The 19,621-nt window shown below is 41.0% G+C and overlaps 1 protein-coding gene across 7 annotated transcripts; it reads left to right on the top strand.

Moving 5' to 3' along the window:
• Window positions 1-3,456: 3,456 nt before the first annotated feature.
• LOC133929152 (zinc finger CCCH domain-containing protein 36-like) lies at window positions 3,457-19,295 on the top strand. 7 transcript variants are annotated; one of them, XM_062375788.1, is made up of 9 exons: window positions 3,457-3,825; window positions 5,936-6,122; window positions 6,306-6,502; window positions 6,570-7,999; window positions 8,085-8,223; window positions 15,927-16,293; window positions 16,761-16,852; window positions 16,948-17,047; window positions 18,926-19,295. In XM_062375788.1, the coding sequence occupies exons 1-5, from the start codon at window positions 3,687-3,689 to the stop codon at window positions 8,112-8,114; spliced, it is 1,983 nt and encodes a 660-aa protein (XP_062231772.1). In that variant the 5' UTR covers window positions 3,457-3,686; the 3' UTR covers window positions 8,115-8,223; window positions 15,927-16,293; window positions 16,761-16,852; window positions 16,948-17,047; window positions 18,926-19,295. The 7 variants fall into 7 exon arrangements, with proteins under 7 accessions (XP_062231772.1, XP_062231771.1, XP_062231769.1 ...); XM_062375787.1 differs by having other exon boundaries at window positions 16,718-16,852; XM_062375785.1 differs by having other exon boundaries at window positions 16,501-16,852.
• The last annotated feature ends 326 nt before the right edge of the window (window positions 19,296-19,621 follow it).

The following is a 19,621-nucleotide window of genomic DNA, read 5'->3' as shown; positions in this document are numbered from 1 at the left end:
CCACGCCCTAGTGTCAGACCCTGCCATGCTTTAGCAGGGGGCCGTGGGTCCATTAAATGCACGGGTCCCGTCCCGTTTCATCCGGGTGCCTCGGGATAACGTTGCCAGGATCGAAGCGCTCCGCCTGCCACCTTGCCCTGACAGAAGAACAAGACAGGGTGGGCGCACCGGACGCCTCTATGGCTGCCTAGTGGGCCCTCTTAATGGCACCGGAGGACGTCCACAGTGGCGGGTGGTCGGATGCGTGCCGCATTTTCCCACCGCCCTTGTCACTTCGCCAATACGGAATGATGACGCCTTTCTCCGTGGCGCCTTGGCACTCGTGCCCCCTCTTTCCCATTTCAGGATAAGTCGAGGTCGGCGCGTGCCTATAAAAGGAAAGGATGGAGAACACATGAAGACCAAGTTCAAAAAAGCTCACAAGAGATACGAGATGAGACATAGAAGAAGCGCGACAAACACGATAGAAAAGGAAGACAGTGAACAAGAACATCGAAAACAAGCTCGAGCAGAGCTAGAACACGGGAGCCTCAAGCTCTCTGTAGGCAACACACCCTTGTAACCAGATACATCCTTGAAGAATTCCCTTCAAGGAAAGATATAGCACTGACACAGGAGTAGGGTGTTACGCCCCCGTGCGGCCCGAACCTGTCTAAACCCCGGTGCATCTATCTCCTTTTTGCACTAGGTCGATCATCCCCCACCACCAGCCGTTGCATTTATTTCCGTTTCCATTTATTTCCCCGATGAGCTCGTTCAGGATCATCCCCCCGGCCAAATCTTTAAAAAGGGGTCTCTCGGGATCCCTGTGACAGGAGTTCATCCTCCGACAGGCACATCTCGATGTCTTCCAACGAGGAGGAGAGGAGCACGTGGCGAAGGAAGCTACAAGGGCTCTTGGCGATGAGCCGACGGCCCTTATGATGGATCTACATCAGAGGAGGTCGAACGTCGGTTGGTGGTGCTGTTTCCCTCCGGCGGTGGTGCTCTGGTCAGTCGTGAGGGGAGGGGAACAAGTGAGGGAGATGGGAGAGCTGATACGATGGGGGAGCTCGGCTCCTCTCACATGCACACGACAAAGTCTTGGGCCAATAGGGACTTGGGTCGGATTGGCTGTGGGCATGTGGCTGTGCGGCTTGCGAGCAGCTCATTTGGCTCGCGAGCTGCCTCGAGCCAGCTCGTTAATTCAAATAAGCAAAAACTCTGGCTCGACTTATTAGATTTTGGAATGAGCCGAGCCGAGCTGAGTCAAGCAGAACCAAATACGAGCTGAGCTAGCTCACAAGTTTTGAGCTTTTCGTTCAGCCCTAGGCGACAACAAGGCGATAACGAGTTAGAAATTAAATACCCTGTCTGACGTGACGTCTACGTCAACTTATCGCCCAACCAACTTATGAAACCTTTGCTGTTGCCCATTAGAAGGGCAACACATTTGCTGAGCCCGCTGGAAAAAGTATTGTCCGTACTTGTCACCGTTGGAAGGACGATACCTTCGTTGGACCCACTGCAAAATATATCGGCGTTTCAACGAGCGACACCTTTTCATACTAAAATTGGACTTTTGATATTGCATGTAACCTGAAAGCTACTGAAAAAGCTTTCGTACTGTTGCATACTTGCATGCATGCACCATATGGGTGACATCTTTTGCTTTTGGACTTTTGTATACTAAAAAGGCTAGCAGCGAAAAGGTGTCACCCGTTGTGGGCCTAGCAAAGGTGTCACACTTCTAACAGGTGATACATTGATATGAACGTCACGTCGACCATTTTTGACTGTTGTACCGTGAATCTCATAAAGTGTTATCCATCCAATAAACGATATTAGCTTAGATATGTAATATTTTAAAATAATCGTGTATTTTTATAAATATTAAAAAATAAAAATAAAAAATTGAATAAACGATCTAGCGTTTTCTTTCTTTTTTTTAAGAGTTTTATATATTTCTAGTGGGGAACATTACGCATCGGGCACTTAAGTACTCAATAGATGGAACTCCAGGTAACCAAACAACAAAAGAATTAGAGGTATTTGCAAATTTACCACTAGTTTTTTATTTTTTACAAGAATGTCACTCGAATGATAGTTCTGATAGTATTTTTGTAATTTTTTAATAGTAAATTTAAAATAACGGTTCAAAACAGTGGTAAATTTACAATTACCCAAAAAATTAATATGCATACCATGCTAAGATATTTCATGAGCTCCTCTATTTTGCTCATGAAGTAGCTTAGCAGGACTTCAAGCCGAACAATCAATTTCAAGCATCGTCGGGCCTTAGCACCATTAGTACGCGATGGAGAGGCCTTCCAAGCACGATGCAAACTCCACTTCTTTACAGTGGCGAAGGAAGAGTGGAGATGAGTCTAGTGCTAATAGCTCTTAGGCGCTGGTGCATATGACTTGGGCAAGATGGGTTGCAAATTAAGGGAAAAATATTCAGACCCTAGTGCCAGGGCATGCCCAATGTGGCTTCACCCCTGCTTCTTCGGGCGATACAAATACTAAACCAATTGTTGCTTCCGCACTACGGATCACTAAAAACTTTAATGATATACTGTAGTACTAAAACATATAGTAGCTAGATGTAAGTTTTGTATTTTCTGAGTTATTAGATCGATGTAAAACTAAAAAAATAAACTACAGATTTACTTTCACCTAATTAAGTTAAAATAAATTAATTAAATAATGATCTAGAACTACCTATTGAGTATCCACTGCATCTATAATATTATCAGAGAGCCTGTATCTATCATTTAGGCATTCAAAAGAGCATCGGATATGATGCCACATCAAGGTATCTCAAGAGTCTCATGAAACCATTGTCCATAAATAACAATGATGTCTAACCCCCATGATTTCATTTTCGTCTTGGCATAATCTATCTCCTTATTTTTTTTGTATGAATCTATCTCCTTACCTAAAACGTCATTCAAACTCTGTTGTGACATTGTCTACTCTTTCCCTCCCACATCTAAAACCGTATATTTGTTGTCGAGATTACCAAAGTACCTTGGCTACGCTATACGTCCAATTTGTAGTGCAGAATGATCCTCATCAACATATTCACGCTTTGCCTTATCTATCAAGAGCGGAAAGCACAACTTGCCATTCCAAGTCCAACGCAAGTGCGAAGATATGTTTTCCAACGCTATCGCTCCTATAAAAGTGATCGGTTTTGACTACAAACATTGCTCCACCATACTTCATGAAATTAGACACCATATCAATATCTCATCCTCTTCTTACGATGCTTTGTATTTTATTTATCAAAAATTTATTTTGGGTTATTAAGCGTATACAATGCGCAATTAGACGAGAACGAGACCCGCGCAGGGAAGAAAATTTTATATAAACCTTAAAAAAGATTCATACGAGATTTTAGTTTATACATTTTTTTCTGATATAATAGCTGAGATGTGCAACTAAAAAACACTTTTACGTACAAAAAGGCCTCGCTTTATAACAACAGGCGAGAGAGCCAGAGAGGCGACATCGCCGCCGTGGCAAGGGCGAAGGGGTGGGGAAGAGACCGTGGAAAGGCGGGGAGAAACTGAAGCGACCGGCGAGGTTTAGCTCCCAATCCCCACCTCACCTTGACGCCTCCGCCGCATCCTCCCACCCCTCCTCCGCCAAACCCTTCTTCTCCTCGCCGCCGCCGCAGCCGCAGCGTATCCTCCGTCCGGATGGCTAGCGCCGGCGGTAGGGTTCGGGCGACGGATGAGATCCCGGAGGCGGAAATGGGCATCGTGGAGTGGCCGCAGGAGGAGCCGGAGCGGGTGGGGTCGAAGAGGATTAGGGATTCGCCCTACGGCAAGGCCTACGGTATAGCGCTATGCGCGCTCTCTGCATGCATGCTTTAATGGTTCACCTGCTGCTTCTGTTTTGATTGCTGTGTGGTTACATCGAATGCTAGATTTGTGCAGGCGATTTGTGGATGTGATGTGCAAATGGAAGAAGTATGCTTTTTTATGTGTTCGATGATTATAAGTTGGGATCGTTTCGTTGTTAGTTCTTAGGTTTGCTTGGTTGCGTGGAAGGAGAGCCCGGGAGAGGTGATTTGGGTTGATGCTGGTTTGGCGCTGCGGGGTATTTGTAGAAGGATAGAATTTTGATATGCAGTTATTTAGGGTTTGCCTTGGCATGCTGAGGTGAGTTGCATTGCTGAGCCTTTTATTGTGCGCTATATTGTTTTGATAGATGGATTTAGATGAAGTTTTGCAGCTGAGTATCAGTAGCTATGTTGTTGTACCATTGTTTGCGCGTGATGTCGTCCTTATTACTAGTTGCCATAGCGGTGGTGGAGCTGGAAGCCATTTTGTTAATCTGGAGAGTAGCTGATTTAGTATAGTAGTGATTTGGTTGCTGGGCTTTATAGTATTCTGAGCCATGTATTATGAGATGAAGCAATGTGGTGTAGTACTGGCATTTAGTTGCCCCTTTCTAATTATTTTGTGGATTATGTCAGTTTTGTCGTCATGTGGATTTTGATCTATGCCAAGTGCTTACATACAAATGTGACGTGCGATTGATTGTTTTCAAAGCATAACTTTCCTTGAGAGGGTCGTAATGATTCAATGAAGATCAACTGTTCATCTTCCTTGTTTTGGTTTTGTCAATAATGAATCAGCTTTTTCTTGATTAATATATTAACAAACTGTTCTGCACGACAAACTACACAGGAAAATCCTTTTGTTGTTTTTTTGTTGTTGTAAGGAGCATCATATTTTTGACTAATGAGTTGACCAAACGAGCACATTGGCCAGAAGTGCCATCTCATTGCTCATCTGTTAATCAAGTGATCGTGATGTAGTGGTGTGAGGGAAGGTGTTGCTTCTGTTCTTAACTCCTTACTGGAGAGAAAAATAGGCATTTCCCCTGGCTTAGGTACAGTACAAGGTGCACCCACGACATTGTGTTTCACAGATATGAGGATGAAATGGACAAATCTAATAACTTCTCGTGTACTACAGCAAGAAAGAATAGTTGCTATTTGTGGGAATTGTAAGTTTGAAGTGTATACTTTCTATTGTGACAAGTGCTATTATGACAAACCAAATTTTGCCTGTTATATATTTATAACTGAGGTCTTTGCCTCATTCCATTTGGACTTCAATACTTTTTACCGATCATTGGTCTCACAGACTGAATTAATGATGTACATTGCCTTTTGTCTTCTGTTGTTACATCCATGCTGCTTTTGATTGAACCTCTTGTATAACATTGTATTTGTTTACTCAAGGCAAATGTTTTGTTTCCTATTTTTTTCTGTTGGGATGGGGGCAGGGTGTTAAAACCCAACAAAATTAGAAATAAAATATGAAACCACCAAGTTCAAATTTAAGTGCACCTAGGAGATCTTATGATGAACTATCTTCAATTAAGCGATTTCATGGATGTAGAGGTACTCTAGTTGCAATCTTGTGAAAAAAAGAGGGAAACTTTTGGTGAGATGCCAGCTATATTGTTAGGGTAAACATCCCGGGAGGATAGCCGGGTGGCGTCGGATGTTGGGGGAAGGATTAGATCATAGATTGGGGAGACATAATATTGGGGGAGACTTACAAGAAGGGGATTGAGAATTAGATTAGTTTCTCTTGCTTGATTACAATGGATGTTGTGCTCTCCTTTATATAGGAACCGGCTCTAACAATCTAAACTAATCAATCTTATTTCTAACTAATTTAATCTTATCCCTAACCGGTGATACAGTAATGGGGGCTACAGTTGCCCGCTGGTGAATAGTAATTCCAACACATAACATATATGGTATATGTATTGGCACTTAAACTACTTGGAGTGGTTTGACAAATTGATAGAATATATCATAATGGGACTAAGGTGACTTTAGGTGCAAATTTTTGCTGAAGATTTCTCAGGTCAAATGTTTTCAAGTATTGAAATTGGGATCTAATTGTGACCATACACCATCTAGGTTTTTGTGGAGTGACTACTGCTGAGAAGAAATCAACACTGCAGCTTCATGATGATTATAAATATTTGAAGAAAGCTCGCAATGTTAACCATGTACATGTGAATTCTGATGGTACTTCTAAAATTGGGGGTCAGTATCTGCATGGTACACATGGCTTGGAGACAATGCCAAATTCTAATGCTTTTAGGTATGTTATTTGTAACTGCTTCTCCTGACTCCTGTAATCACTCGGAGTTTTAACGTCTGAACAAAAAATTTATTGGGTGACTATATTGTTTGATGAATGACCTACTATTTTTTCTGTTTTATCCTAAAATGATGAGATTTGCATCTAATTCACTTTATTCATTTCACCACATACATTGAGTAGCTCATCACCTGGTGAAAATCTGGAGAATAAAACCAAAAGGCCCACCACAATATGTACCTTTTATGCTCAAGGTCGGTGCAAGAAAGGAAATAGCTGCACCTTTCTTCATGAAAGAGAGAGTACTGGTTCTGATAACTGGTGGAGCAATGAAGAAAAGGCCAGTCTGCTTGCACCAGCTGGTTATGGAAATCCTAGAGGTATGAGCTTCCTAACTAGGACAATCTTTGAGGTCACAAACTTCTTATTTCTCCCTGCTGTGCTCAGGTTCCGAAGAAGGGTCTCAAGTACATCTATCCAACTTGAAAGTGCCTCAGTTCAAGGATTCAGAGGGTTCATCGAAAAATGAACTGTGTCAGAACCTTATTCGCGTGTATGATAAAGGTAACAGGGTGTTGGCACATCTTGCTGATAAACAAAACTCTCCCACTCCAGGGGTTTCACAAGGGATGCCTTGCAGTATTGATGATTCGTTGACTAAAAAGCCTATCAGTCTTATAAATGAGCTGGTGCAGAGTCCAGTAGTTCATGAGAAGAACCACAAACCTTTCGTGGGACACTATAGTAGTTTGGCCGCTGAAACCTATTTGGATGGTAGAGGTACCTTTCCAAGATTGCTAGATGGAGGAAACTTGCAGTCTGTTGCGGGCAAGGGAAACAGCCTTAGTGATTCCCATGTCTCAAGAACTTACCTTGATGTGAACACCTTAAATTCAGACCATCGGTATGCATCATTTGGCCTGTCTATTTCATCTGATCCTCTCCAGCATAGTGATAAGCTATCAGCTTTTGGTGGAATAACTGAGAATCTTCCTAACACACATCAGAAAGAACATTGTTCAAACCATGGCTCATACAGCTCACATAACTTAACAGGATTCAGGAATGCAGGCTATGCTACCTCCGATCATTCCTTTGGTAACCCAACTCTCCAAGCAAATTCTTACCAAGGAATACTGTCTCATCATCTGTTCACATCTGGTATCGAGAAAGTTGATCTCCATAAATACGTTGATGTTGACAAGGGCTGTGGTACTTCTAGACCTGCATTACTTGTGAGCAGTTCACCTCAACCTTCTATCGTGTCAGCTGGGTCCCTTTCTCCAATCAAGGATGAGGTTTGGGAAACATCAGTGCCTTTTGTACCTTCTTTTAGTTTTCCTGATTGTACAACACCTCCAAGACGTCAATATGACCCGTTTGTTGACAGTGTTGAGCCCTCCAAAGTTGAAAATACAACTAATCTCAAGTCCTCAAATATATCCTGCAGTATATCAAGTCAGCATACGAATCAGTATGTAATTGCTGATAAATCATTGAATTGTGACGACAAACTGACCAGGAATATGTCTGCCAAAAGATCAAATGAACTTGCATGCTTGATTGCATGTGATAGAGGACGCAGCTCTAGCCTGGATGATAAAAATAGGGTGAAGGCTTGTGACAGAAAAAACGATGCAGCTAGTAACAGTGGGATAACAAGAGAGTTTCGTTTTCGTTTGGCAGAACATGTAAAGGAGTTGGTCAAACCAATTTGGAAGGAAGGTATTCTGAGTAAGGATGCTCATAAATTGGTAGTGAAAAAATCAGTCGATAAGATTATTTCCTCGATTGAGCCACATCAAGTACCAACTACTGAAGAGCTGATGACCAATTATATAACCGCCTCTGGATCAAAGATAGAAAAACTTGTGAAGGTAAAATATCTTGAACTTGCAGGTCAATGGCAAATCTAGCCATCAGCCTCATATTATTAACTTCTGTCTATTTATTTCATTACAGGCATATGTTGATAAGCATCGTACAACATGAGATCCAACCTTTTAGAAGTTGAATTGCAGCACCACTGAGATGAGAGCTTGGGCCTGATGTCCTACCAATGTGGTTAACCTACATTTCTAGGACCAAGCAGTTTTTATTGGTATGGTAGTTGTTTTCGAGTAAGATATTATGTTGCTTGAAACTTGTTGGTTTTATAGACTTCAGCCTGGACTCCCTGATAGTAACTGAACATGGTAGATATTTAATTTATGTCTGCATGTTAGCTGAGATGACATCTAGTGCAGCCAAGGACAAACTTTATCGCGTGTCTAGTTAATCTATGGAATATGGATTAAAGAATGATGCTTACTGCCCCCCCCCCCCTCCCCGCTTGGTGAAAGTACCACCTTCATTCTTTTTATTTTCTGTGGTAAAAGATGAAAAGTTTTCTCGTTTATTGTGTTATAGGATTTTAGACTTAGTAGGACTAAAACAGAGCATATGAGGTGCAACTTAAGTGCTGCTAGGCATGAGGGAGATGTTAGTTTGGAAGGACATGTAGTGCCCAAGAAGGATATCTTTTGATACTTGGGATATATGCTATAGAGGGATGGTGATATTGATGAAGATGTTAGTCATAGAGTCGAATTGGGGTTGGTGAAATGGCGCCAAGCATCTAGCTTCCTCTATGACAAAAAGGTTTCACAAAAGCTAAAAGATAAGTTTTATAGGATGACAATTAGACCTGCAATGTTGTATGACACATAATGTTGGCCAACTAAAAGGTGACATGTTCAACAGTTAAGTGTAGCAGGGATTCATATGTTGTGATGGATTTATGGTCAAACGAGAAACGATCTTGTTCGTAATGATGATATACGTGATAGGGTAGGGTGGCACCAATTGAAGAATATGGTATCTAACATCGGTTGAGATTGTTAACATATCCAACAGAGGCCTCCAGTGCATATCGAAATCCTAAAGCACTTTGATAATGTAAGGAGAGGTAGGGGTCAACCAAACCTAACATGGGATGTGGCAGTAAAGAGAGACTTAAAAGATTGGAATATACCCAAATAATTATCTGTGGATAGGAGACGTGGAAATCGGCAAATCACATGCATGAACCATGACCTAGGCTATCAATCTTCTACTTTTCATCTATTATTACTAATAACTTTTTTACTTCTATATCCTCGTTGGTGCCTCTTATTGGGTTTCATCTCTAGCCTACTCAAACTTGTTTGGGACTAAAAGGCTTTGTTGTTGTAGTATAGGATTTGAAGAGAAGACATAAATGTTCCTAAAGTGCCCTTACCTCACTTAGTGTTTGATACAATTGACAAGATTCAACTATTTGTTCAATAGTCGTATTACGTATTTCAAGAGACAACTTTTAGGTATAAGGCCATATTTTTATATTCTTAATGCATATAAAATATCAAAATAAAAATGGGGGCATTAATCACAACCTTCTCATAGTTCTTTCAAGCTTTATTAGATAAGTAGGATGATCAACACTTTGAAATGGAGCACTATTGCAAGTGAGGATGTAAAGAAAGGATGATATGATCTAGCCATGTGATAACCTAACTCCTAGAAAGAGAGTCAACATTGCTTATAAATAAGCTCACTATGGAACCCTACTCGAAGTAAGATTGCAACCTTATTAGTTGGTAAGCATTCTTATCATGTTACGATTTTTTATGAATTTGATGTGTGGATGTTGACATGGCCATGCCGTGGCAATGACTTAGCAATCGAAATGGCAAAACGCCATAGATATGCTTCTCCTTCCCTCTACTCCCTCGCTAGAGCATTGCTACCATGACTTTCTTCTCCACGGCCAGTGAATTCACTTCATTGACTCTAGTGAGCCTATCGCTGCTCAACTCTTCGCCTTGCATGAGTATTGCTTCCTTCTACACGCATTGTCTTGTGATCGTGATGCCTTTCATATGTTGTCGTCGAGATGTTCGAGTACCTCTTCTCTCCTTACTCCTGCATCGTGATTGTTGTTGTGGGCACCTCTGCTTGGGTGCGATTCTCGATGTCCTCTTCCTCGTTCAACAGTTGGAGCCTCTTGTCTAGGTTGCTAGCTCCCTAAATTTGTGATCACCACTTCAATATTCTTCAAGTTGGTCACATATTTTCCACTTTCTACTCCCTGTACCTCCCAAATCATTTACCCCTCGACCCTATTACCGCATACAAGCTTGCTTCGGTACACCATCACCGCCTCTGGTTCTCCATCGCCTAGGTATCATAATCCGTTCCAGTGTGAGATATCTGTAAGGAGTAAGCCCTAAACTTGAACACACTATGCTTGCTCGCGAGCCTTACTCTAACTCATTTGGAGTGACATTTACTTCTCTAGTTTGCCACTACCCGAATATGGTGGCAACTGTGTGTACTCTGCCGCTAGCCACCCCATAGTCTGATGCTCACATCCCCACATGGTTGCTTGAACCATTATCTCTTCAAGTGCTAGCTCATAGTGGTCAATGTAATGAATGAAAAGAGCATAGAGGATACGAGAGTAAGATGCATGTAAGAGTTGATGACATGTGGGCCAACTTTGTTTCGGGTGAGGAGGAAGAACATATAGATGTTGACTTGGCATCCACATATGTGAAAAGTACTTTTGAATGGGTCAAGGTGGTAAGTTGCCTGGTATTACGAGTTGCAAGTTATGTTTCACACAGGTTGTTTAGCTTCGGGTTTGTTTTGTTCGTCATCTACGGCTTCAGAGGAGTCTTAAATCATATCTTGAACGTGTAATATCAAGATTGTGGTGATAAGATGGTAACCCGAACCTAAGGTGTTGGTTCCATTTTGTGGTGCGAACTTACCTCTTGATTTGATAACTTTGTCATTATCCCCCACCTATACTTTATAGATCACATTTGCCTACCATCGTGTATCTCATTAGCACCATTGCATCCATAACAGTTTACCATCATGGAGGGTGCTTGTTATCGTGGCACCACATGATTTTGTTATATCTTTTGAATGTTTTTGATTGAGAGCTTTGAGTTACATATCTTGGATGCATTGTAACCATCGAAAGGTTTAGGCCCATGGATTTGAATTATCAATCTATTGGTTGCATGAATGGACCTCTTGGTTACCGATTTGCCACTACCACATGTCTTCCACATAAAATACATGTTGTATCTATACTCATGAATTTGTGGTCTCTCGTAGTTGAAGATTTGTACGAAGGATTCATGAAGCTGAGGTTAAGGAAGCTTTAAAAAGATGAAAGGAGGCAAGGCGATAGGCCTTGATAGTATCTCCATTGAGGTGTGAAGATGTCTTTGAGACAGCGATAGCATGGCTAACTAAGCTCTTTAACCTATTTTTTTTGTCAAACAAGATGCTTGAAGAATGGAGAAGTATATTAGTATCAATCTTTAAGAATAAGGGAGATATTCAAAGTTGTAATAATTACCATAGAATTAAGTTGATGAGCCATACAATGAAGCTATTGGAGAGTTATTGAGCATCGCCTAAGAAGAATGACGGACATTACCAAAAACCAATTTGGTTTTATGCCTGGGAGGTCGACCATAGAAACGATTTTCTTGATAAGGCAATTTATGGAGAGAGATAGGGAACAAAAGAAGGACCTGCACATGATATTCATTTACTTGGAGAAGGCTTACGACAAAATACCGAGAAATGTCATGTGGTGGGCCTTGGAGAATCACAAAGTCCGAACAAAGTACATTACTCTCATAAAGGATATTTACAATAACATTGTGATAAGTGTTCGGACAAGTGAAGGTGTCATCGATGACTTTCCGCTTAAACTAGGACTACATTAAGGGTCAGCTTTGAGCCTTTATTTATTTTCTTTAGTGATGGATGAGGTCACAAGGAATATTCAGGGAGATATCCCTTGATGTAAGCTCTTTGCTGACGATGTAGTGTTAGTTGACGAGAGTATGATAGGGGTTAATAGAAAATTGAATTTGTGGATATATACTTTAGAATCGAAAGGTTTTAGACTTATTAGGACCAAAATCGAATATGTGAAGCGTGATTTTGGTGATACCAGGCATGAGGGGAGAATGTGTTAGTCTCAGTGGAGGTGGTTTCTAAGAAGGATACCTTTCGATATTTGGGATCAATGCTATAGAGGGAAGGTGATATTGATGAAGATGTTAGTCATAGAATCAAAGTCGGATAAAATGGTGCTAAGCTTCTAGCATCCTCTGTGACAAGGGTGCTACAAAAGCTAAAAGATAAGTTCTACAGGATGGCAATTCAAACCGTGATGTTGTATGACGCCGAATGTTGGCCAACTAAAAGGCGACATGTCCAACAGTTAAGTGTAACAGAGATGCATGTGCTGCGATAGATTTGTTGCAATACAAGAAAAGATCGGATCTGAAATGATGATATACGTGATAAGGTAGGGGCAGCATCAATTGAAGAAAAGCTTTACCAACATCAGTTGAGATAGTTTAGACATATCCAACGGAGGCCTCCAGAGTCACCTATGCATAATGGGATACTGAGGCGCGCTGATAATGTGAAGAGAGACGTGGGTCAATCAAACCTTAACATGGGAAGAGCCTGTAAAGAGAAGGAATAGAATATCCCCAAAGAACTATCTAAGAATATAAGCGCGTGAAGGTTAGCAATCCACGTGCTAGAACTTAACTTATACTTTAGCCTCCTTGTATTGTTATTACTTTATTTTTTACTATTACTAGTACATTTATTATCATTATTATTTTCTCATCATCTTTTTAGTTGGATCTTGTGGGTTTAATATCTAGTCTACTCCAACTTGCTTGCGACAAAGATTGCGTTGTTGTCGTTGTCGGTATCGTCCACTAAGCTGACTCGTCTTGCAAGGTGTTGCTTGTAAACTAAACATTGGTATAGCATGCTGAGTTGACATGGCCATTTCCACGACCCCCATACTGTGCTATTGTGAAGCGCCCATGCTTCTTGGTAGCACGCTGTTGTCCAGATTCAAGTCATCGGTTAGTGAGCCATTGTGCACTTGTAGCAAGTCCCCATGGTGCCATTACCATTGAGCTATTACACCTCACTAAAACACCACGATCACGGCCAGAGAGGCCCATGTGCTCCTATTGTTCTCAATTTCTCACGGGCCTAAGAAGACGTCAACATTGACGATGCCGTGAGGTGCCAAGGTGCTTTGAAGCACGTCATTGGCCCTAGTGTCTATGCATTGCATGGATTTACACTCTCTTGGCTTGGCCTTGTGGTGGACTTGGGGGTTGACGTAGAGGGACAATAGATGCTTACATGTCTACGTTGGAATAAGAACTTAAATGACACTGTGATTGAATTGATGAGTTTGTACAAATCATTCCATATTCACAATAATTTCCTTAGTGATGTTGTGTACCATGGCCTTACCATTATGCTGCTAAATGCTATGTTATTAAAACTAAAATATAGGCACCATTCCACTCATACCTCCTTGTTCTACCAGGGGCAGTTCCCTATTCGCTAGAAAATCTTTGTGATGAACTGGAGAAGTGAGTGTGCACAAAACTTTAACAAGTCAAATGTTGAAGTTCAGAGTTTTAATGTCAAGTGTCTGTTTGGAGTACATGTTATTGGATCTTGCTCGTGCGAATCACAAGGTTGGAGCAGAGCCTATATGGTCCTACTTTATGCTTTCTCGTCTACAAGTGTTACCCTGATGTTTTTCTTTCTTTCTAGTGAGTGGTTAGGCATTTTTCCAGTGGCAAACTTCCTCTTTTGTTAGGTCACATAACTAATCTGCCCTCTAGTTGATGATTCTTCATGTTAGGTCACATAACTCTTCATGAAGATCAGTAACCTTTATCTCCTTTGATATCATATGGAAAACATATAATAGCTAAATTTAGTATTTTGTCAATGGGTATACATTACAATGGCTATACCCAAGAAAGTAGACCTATATTGCGAAATGGAGGGAGTATTAGGGGTTGTTTGGTAGGGCTACAACTCTAGATTTGCTCTATAGATTCACAGTGGAGCAGATCCATCAGTAAAGCTGGAGCTGCCAGTGTGGGTGTTTGGCTAGCAAGTTGGCTCCAGATCCGTGTTTGGGGTGAATTATCCATGCTACCCTTGATTGTGAAGTTCACCATCTTCCCCAACTCTACCGGCACAAGCACGCGATGGCCTTGCCAGAGATCGAGATCTCGCCGCCATCTACACCACCACCACCGTCTCTTGCCCCACCCTACGCCTGTTGGCGACCTCGCCAAACTTGAGCCTTGAGCTGCTCCGCGCCGCCTAGAGCGGCAGCTCGTGAAGGTGCTCCTCACGGACCTGTCCGCCCCTGACCTCGAGGCCGCTGCCACGGCTGGAGGGCTCCTCACGGACCTGTCCGCCCTTGATCTCGAGGCCGTTGCCACGGCTGGAGGGAACACACCTCCACGTGGCCTCCGCAGGAGGGCACACAGAGCTTGCATCGCTCCTTCTCACTCCGCACCTCGCCGCCATGCGCAATGCCGCTCTTGACACCTGGTTCCAGCTCATCACCTGTGTCAGGGCCCACAAGGTCGTCCTCCTTGCGTGCCTTGAACAGGGCCATGAACAAGTGCGTTGAGATGGCGCTGCACGATGGCGAGTTGGGAGGGGGTTCGAGCATTGGTGGGGTACATGATATGGCAAAACGGGTAATATCCACATTTGGAGCAACGTTTTGGTCGCTCCATAAAATTGCATAGGGAATGGGGGCGATCCATGGATCTGCCTTAGGAAAATATGGAGTCGCCTTGTTTGGTAGGGCTTCGCCCAAATCCAGTGTGGATCTTAGATCTAGAGCCCTGCCAAACACCTCCTTAGTGATAAGGGATAAGCATATATAGTAGTTTTGGTCAAATCTTATGGTATGCATTCATGAACAATTTAAGAGTGCACATATGAAGCTACTAAGGAAACAATTACATCAAGACTTCACCCTTGCTGAAAATTCCACCCCATTTTTACATAAACTAATTTATACCATAAATTATAGTAAATGGCTTGTGGTCCCTCCTTACCCTTCAATTTTGCTTAATTATTTCCTATTTAGCTTTGGATGCTTTGATTGACCCTTGTTCTGGAGCCTTTTACTGCTCTTTATTTTATTGTCCAATAGGAAATTAATGCCAGTAATTTTAGTGAACATCCATTAAAACCTGTCCTTTTACATTTCATTTCCCTATATAGGCTGACTGTACTATACCATTCATAACTCAACAGCCTGCTTATCATAGTTGTGAATAAATTCATGTGATAATAAGATCGTAAGCAAAGCATTATGGGCACACATTTATTGTTGTACAGTCTGTCAGCCATAGGCTAGAATTGCAAAAGACGCTGCCAGTGAAATTACACTATGAAGGCTTTTGTTGCCAGTTTTTGGTTGCATGGTGCTCAGTTCCACATTACATTGCAGCTTTGGTGGAGCTTAGTGTGGTCGCTAGCAGCCTGGTACAAACCTCCAAACACTATATGGCATCTACTGCACTTTTTTTTTTTGAGAAAGCTAATAATGGTTGTTAGTAAGCAACCCATGGAGATTTCATGTTATATACCTTCACATTCCATTTAAAAGCTTTGCTATGTAGCATCTGAGGATTTGTATGACCTTCTAGGGGCCATTTACTGTGCCTCTTTTTTTTTCGAAAACAAAGAAACTGTTACCAATTTTAGTGGACCCTAGGACCTTCCATATCTGTTTGCAACGCATTTGATAGTTTCCCTACCATCCTCCATTGATTTGTTGACCCTTGAACCTTTTATATTTATATTCCACTTATTAGTTTTACAATCTCACACGCACGTGTCAGTGCATAGCGTATTTTGTGCTATGATGTGCTTATTTCCTCACAGGAAGAAGACTGAACGTTCTTCAGTTGACAATGGATGCGCAAAAATGCTCAGGGGACCTGCTGAAGCAAACAAGAGCAATTGATACTAGCCCCTTCCATTTCATCACTGCCAAAATTAGCATGTATGAGGCTGTTTAAATGACCAATGGTATTGAAGATAAATGTCTCATGATTGTTTCCGACTATGCATGCATCCAATTAAATGTCACAGTGTCAGGGATCTGTATGGTATGTCCAGGCATACAAGATTACAAGGGGGTAGCTGATATAAGCTTGCCAAAGATTTTGCTGCAACAGGAACCTTCAGAATCTTGTGATTCAGAGGGAGATGACATATAAGCTGGGTGCTCCCAGAAGATTCAGCCAAAGTAATGTTTGTTTACGCTTAGTCTCATGTGTTCTGTTCTCTTGTGGTGACAGGGCTTCAGTTGAATTGTTAGTCAAATGAATGGCCACTCTTATAAATTGCATTAGGTACACAATTTACATATTAGTGGGATGCATCAACTTCTAGCCAATACAGATTGCTAGTATTTAGTACCTAAGATCTAGTACTTTGTTCCATTATTGTACAGATTACAGAAGAGGAAGAGCATATTAGGATTGATCAGATGCTGCTGTGTATGTGAACCATTCTGTTTAGGCCAGGCCATTCAGAATATTGTACTTCATTAAACTATGACTTGAGCATCCTTTGTCACAAAGTGCATGGCAAATGATTCCTCGATACAACTTCCTCCTGGAATGCTGCGTGGCTTATACTAATGGTTGTTCTTTGACTAACTGATGTAGCTTTGCATGGTCAACCAATCAATTCTTGTCTACTTGACTGTAGTATTGGAGCAACTCTTCCTTCCTTTTGCTTGAAAACAAAAACTGTCTTCCTTTTGGTGTATGGAAAAAATATGAAGGCTCCAGTTAGCTCGGGTAAATTGGCACGTAGTCTTTGGCTCTTTTTTTCCTGTTTCACGGCCTTATTTCTTACATGTACATTTACTTGATAGCTTCTTTTAATGCTCCAGGATATTGTTGTGGTCATTGTGATGCAGCTATAGTACAGGATGACAGAGGTGCCGATTCAGGTAACACCAGAGCACATACATTACTTGCTGAATCAAAAAGGTCAGTGCTATACCATTCACAGTTCTTTTTCAATCTTACAATTTGTCATTTAGTAATTAGCTGGTGGTCTGGTGGAAGTTCAGATTTTCTGGCAGTTATGTTTCACTCTCCACGCTATAAAATATTTGTTTTTATTACCCTTGTTGCATTTTCTTTCTCCCCTTTCATGCGTAGCGTTGAACCATGTATGCGATTTTGCAACCTTTTATAGTAGGAACTTACCAAACATCATGAAAAAAGTATATATTGCAACTCTAGTATTATATTTGTTTTCTAGCCTTCTAGGCATTAAATTGTTTTAGTACATTTTTTTTCTTTCTAGGATTGTTTATTGTGTTCTACTTAGCCTATTTCCTACATGTTACATTTTCAAAGTTCTCAAGCCTGAATCACCCAATGCTTCTCATAAACTATTAGTTGGTTCTGGATTAGTTTGACCAAGTTCAGATTGTGTGCACTGATGGAGCGAGGGTCTTACCACTTAATGACTACTAGTTTTTAAGATATGAACTTGAAGTTGGGTTTCTTGATGCACAATTCATATGGACGAGAATACCATCACCTATCTACATAAAAGAAAGGAATTAATTAACCCAGTACCATCGCAAAGATGTATGAATAACCCAGTACCATCGCAAAGATGTATGAACTGGGAAGTACCATCCAATGTGAAGCTGCCATCTGGGGCTTGGGGCCACATTGCCGCCATTGACAAATCTAGTGCTGAAATTATATGGCGAGAAATAGTTTTGTGAGATTTAGTAATGACTAAAATCCGCAATTAATAGTTTCACCGCAGACAGGTCCCAAGCATGATTTGGCCCAAGTATGACTTGTCATCTACATGTAATCCATGACTGACTCTGTATAAAGATCAATTTTCAGACCAGCTCCTAGAGTAGAATCAGTGTGAGCTCTATCAAATAGTAATTTGCAGTTTTTAGCTCACAAAGTAATTCTACGAAAGTGATTTCATGGAATGAACTAGATACTAGGAGATAAAAAAATTAGCTTTCTCTGGTTCACTTCTATGACAGAATCACTTCCTCAATATAGTTTATTTTAAATAATTATTTTCAGTCATAGAATCACTTTTTCTAGATAACCATTTGCCTAGAGAATTTGGATAAGGGGGAGCTCTACCAAATAGACCCTTTTTCACAGAGTTCATCCTTGCTTATATTCATTTTGTGTATTGGCTTGTGTTCTGAATACGGCGCTTTCCTTGCAATTCCGTAGTGTTCTACTCACTCTGATTGCAAATGTAGGTTATTTTAGCTTCCTCAACTATTCTTTAAATATAAGTCATTCTTGAATTTCTATGCATTTTTTTATCTTTTATTCCCTTCTTGCCCTTGTTTAATAAATGCTACAACTCTCATAAATAAATGAGTTGTCTTTTCCAATACAGAATAGATAAAGGGCAATGATGTCATTTGATTTATTTTCTTAATCCTTGTGTACAAGTCTAAAACGACCTATATTTGCAATCGGAGGGAGTATATGACATGGTAGTATTGTAATTAGAGCATTGATGGTAATAGCAATTTCATTATCTCTATATCTGGTTAAGCCAATCATTATGTTTTGGATTAGTAGACTGTAATACGATAGGGACAACTTCTCAGGTTGACATGTTATGCTATGTTTGGTTGTGCAATCGTATTAGAACTGCAAACAAAATGGGGCAGCTACTCGGTAGCTTCTGTTGGATGAATAGTCTTGCTACCAAATAGCATGAGGTGTTCCTACATACTACTCGGCTATTCTACAATTAAATGATTGTTATACTAGTAATCCTATCCATTCCATGGGATTGTTAGATTTTTAATTTTTCTAATTTCGATCTAATGATCCTTGTGTTTCAAATTCTTGTAGGCTGTGGAATTCAAATGACGTGTTGCTCTTTTACAAGGAAGATACGCACTTGCTGCTTGCATCTGCTTTCAGTTATCATGCAGCAAATCATAACAGAACAGTGGGTATTTTTTCACCAAAACTGATTACTGTTGGTGAACTCATTGTTTTGGCTGCCAAGGGTGGCTAACAGAACAGTGGTTATTTTTTCACCAAAACTGACAACTGTTGGTGAAGTCATTGTTTTAGTTGCCAAGGCCGGCTTAAGGTTTGGACTTTGGAGACGTTGCAAATTGCTATGAAGTTGAAAATGTTACTCCAGTGCTATTTATGTGTCCGTCCACAATATGGGTTTGATTGGATATAAATATGTGAGATAATTTGGAGTGCCTTTGTTTGTTTCAATTCTTCGGAGCCTTATGTACAAATATTCCGGTGAATCTTGGGTTGGGAAGGTTTTTCCCCGACTATTATCCAAGTGGGGCTGTAGTGTGTATTTCTAGTGATTTGAATGTGTATTTCATGATGGTAGTATTTTCACAAACGAAGCAGAGATATAAGTGGTTAGTGGGATATGTTGTGGCATCAATTGGTCATTTTAGCTATGTTTGTATAGCATATACGATGCTGTTACATCTGGGTGATGTAACCTGTCGTTGTGACCACACTGTTATCTCCTGTCGGGTTAGTGCAAGCAAGCAAGCAAACCTTGCTGGA

The sequence above is a fragment of the Phragmites australis genome, chromosome 9, assembly GCF_958298935.1.
Source record: "Phragmites australis chromosome 9, lpPhrAust1.1, whole genome shotgun sequence".
Taxonomy (NCBI): Eukaryota; Viridiplantae; Streptophyta; class Magnoliopsida; order Poales; family Poaceae; genus Phragmites; species Phragmites australis.
This window is presented reverse-complemented; position numbering and strand designations above follow the sequence as displayed.

Coding starts and splice junctions, on each gene's coding strand:
- LOC133929152 (XM_062375789.1), top strand. CDS start 3,687: ATGGCTAGCGCCGGCGGTAGGGTTCGGGCGACGGATGAGATCCCGGAG. Junction 6,123..6,305: donor CCAAATTCTAATGCTTTTAG/GTATGTTATTTG, acceptor TACATTGAGTAG/CTCATCACCTGGTGAAAATC. Junction 6,503..6,569: donor TGGTTATGGAAATCCTAGAG/GTATGAGCTTCC, acceptor TGCTGTGCTCAG/GTTCCGAAGAAGGGTCTCAA.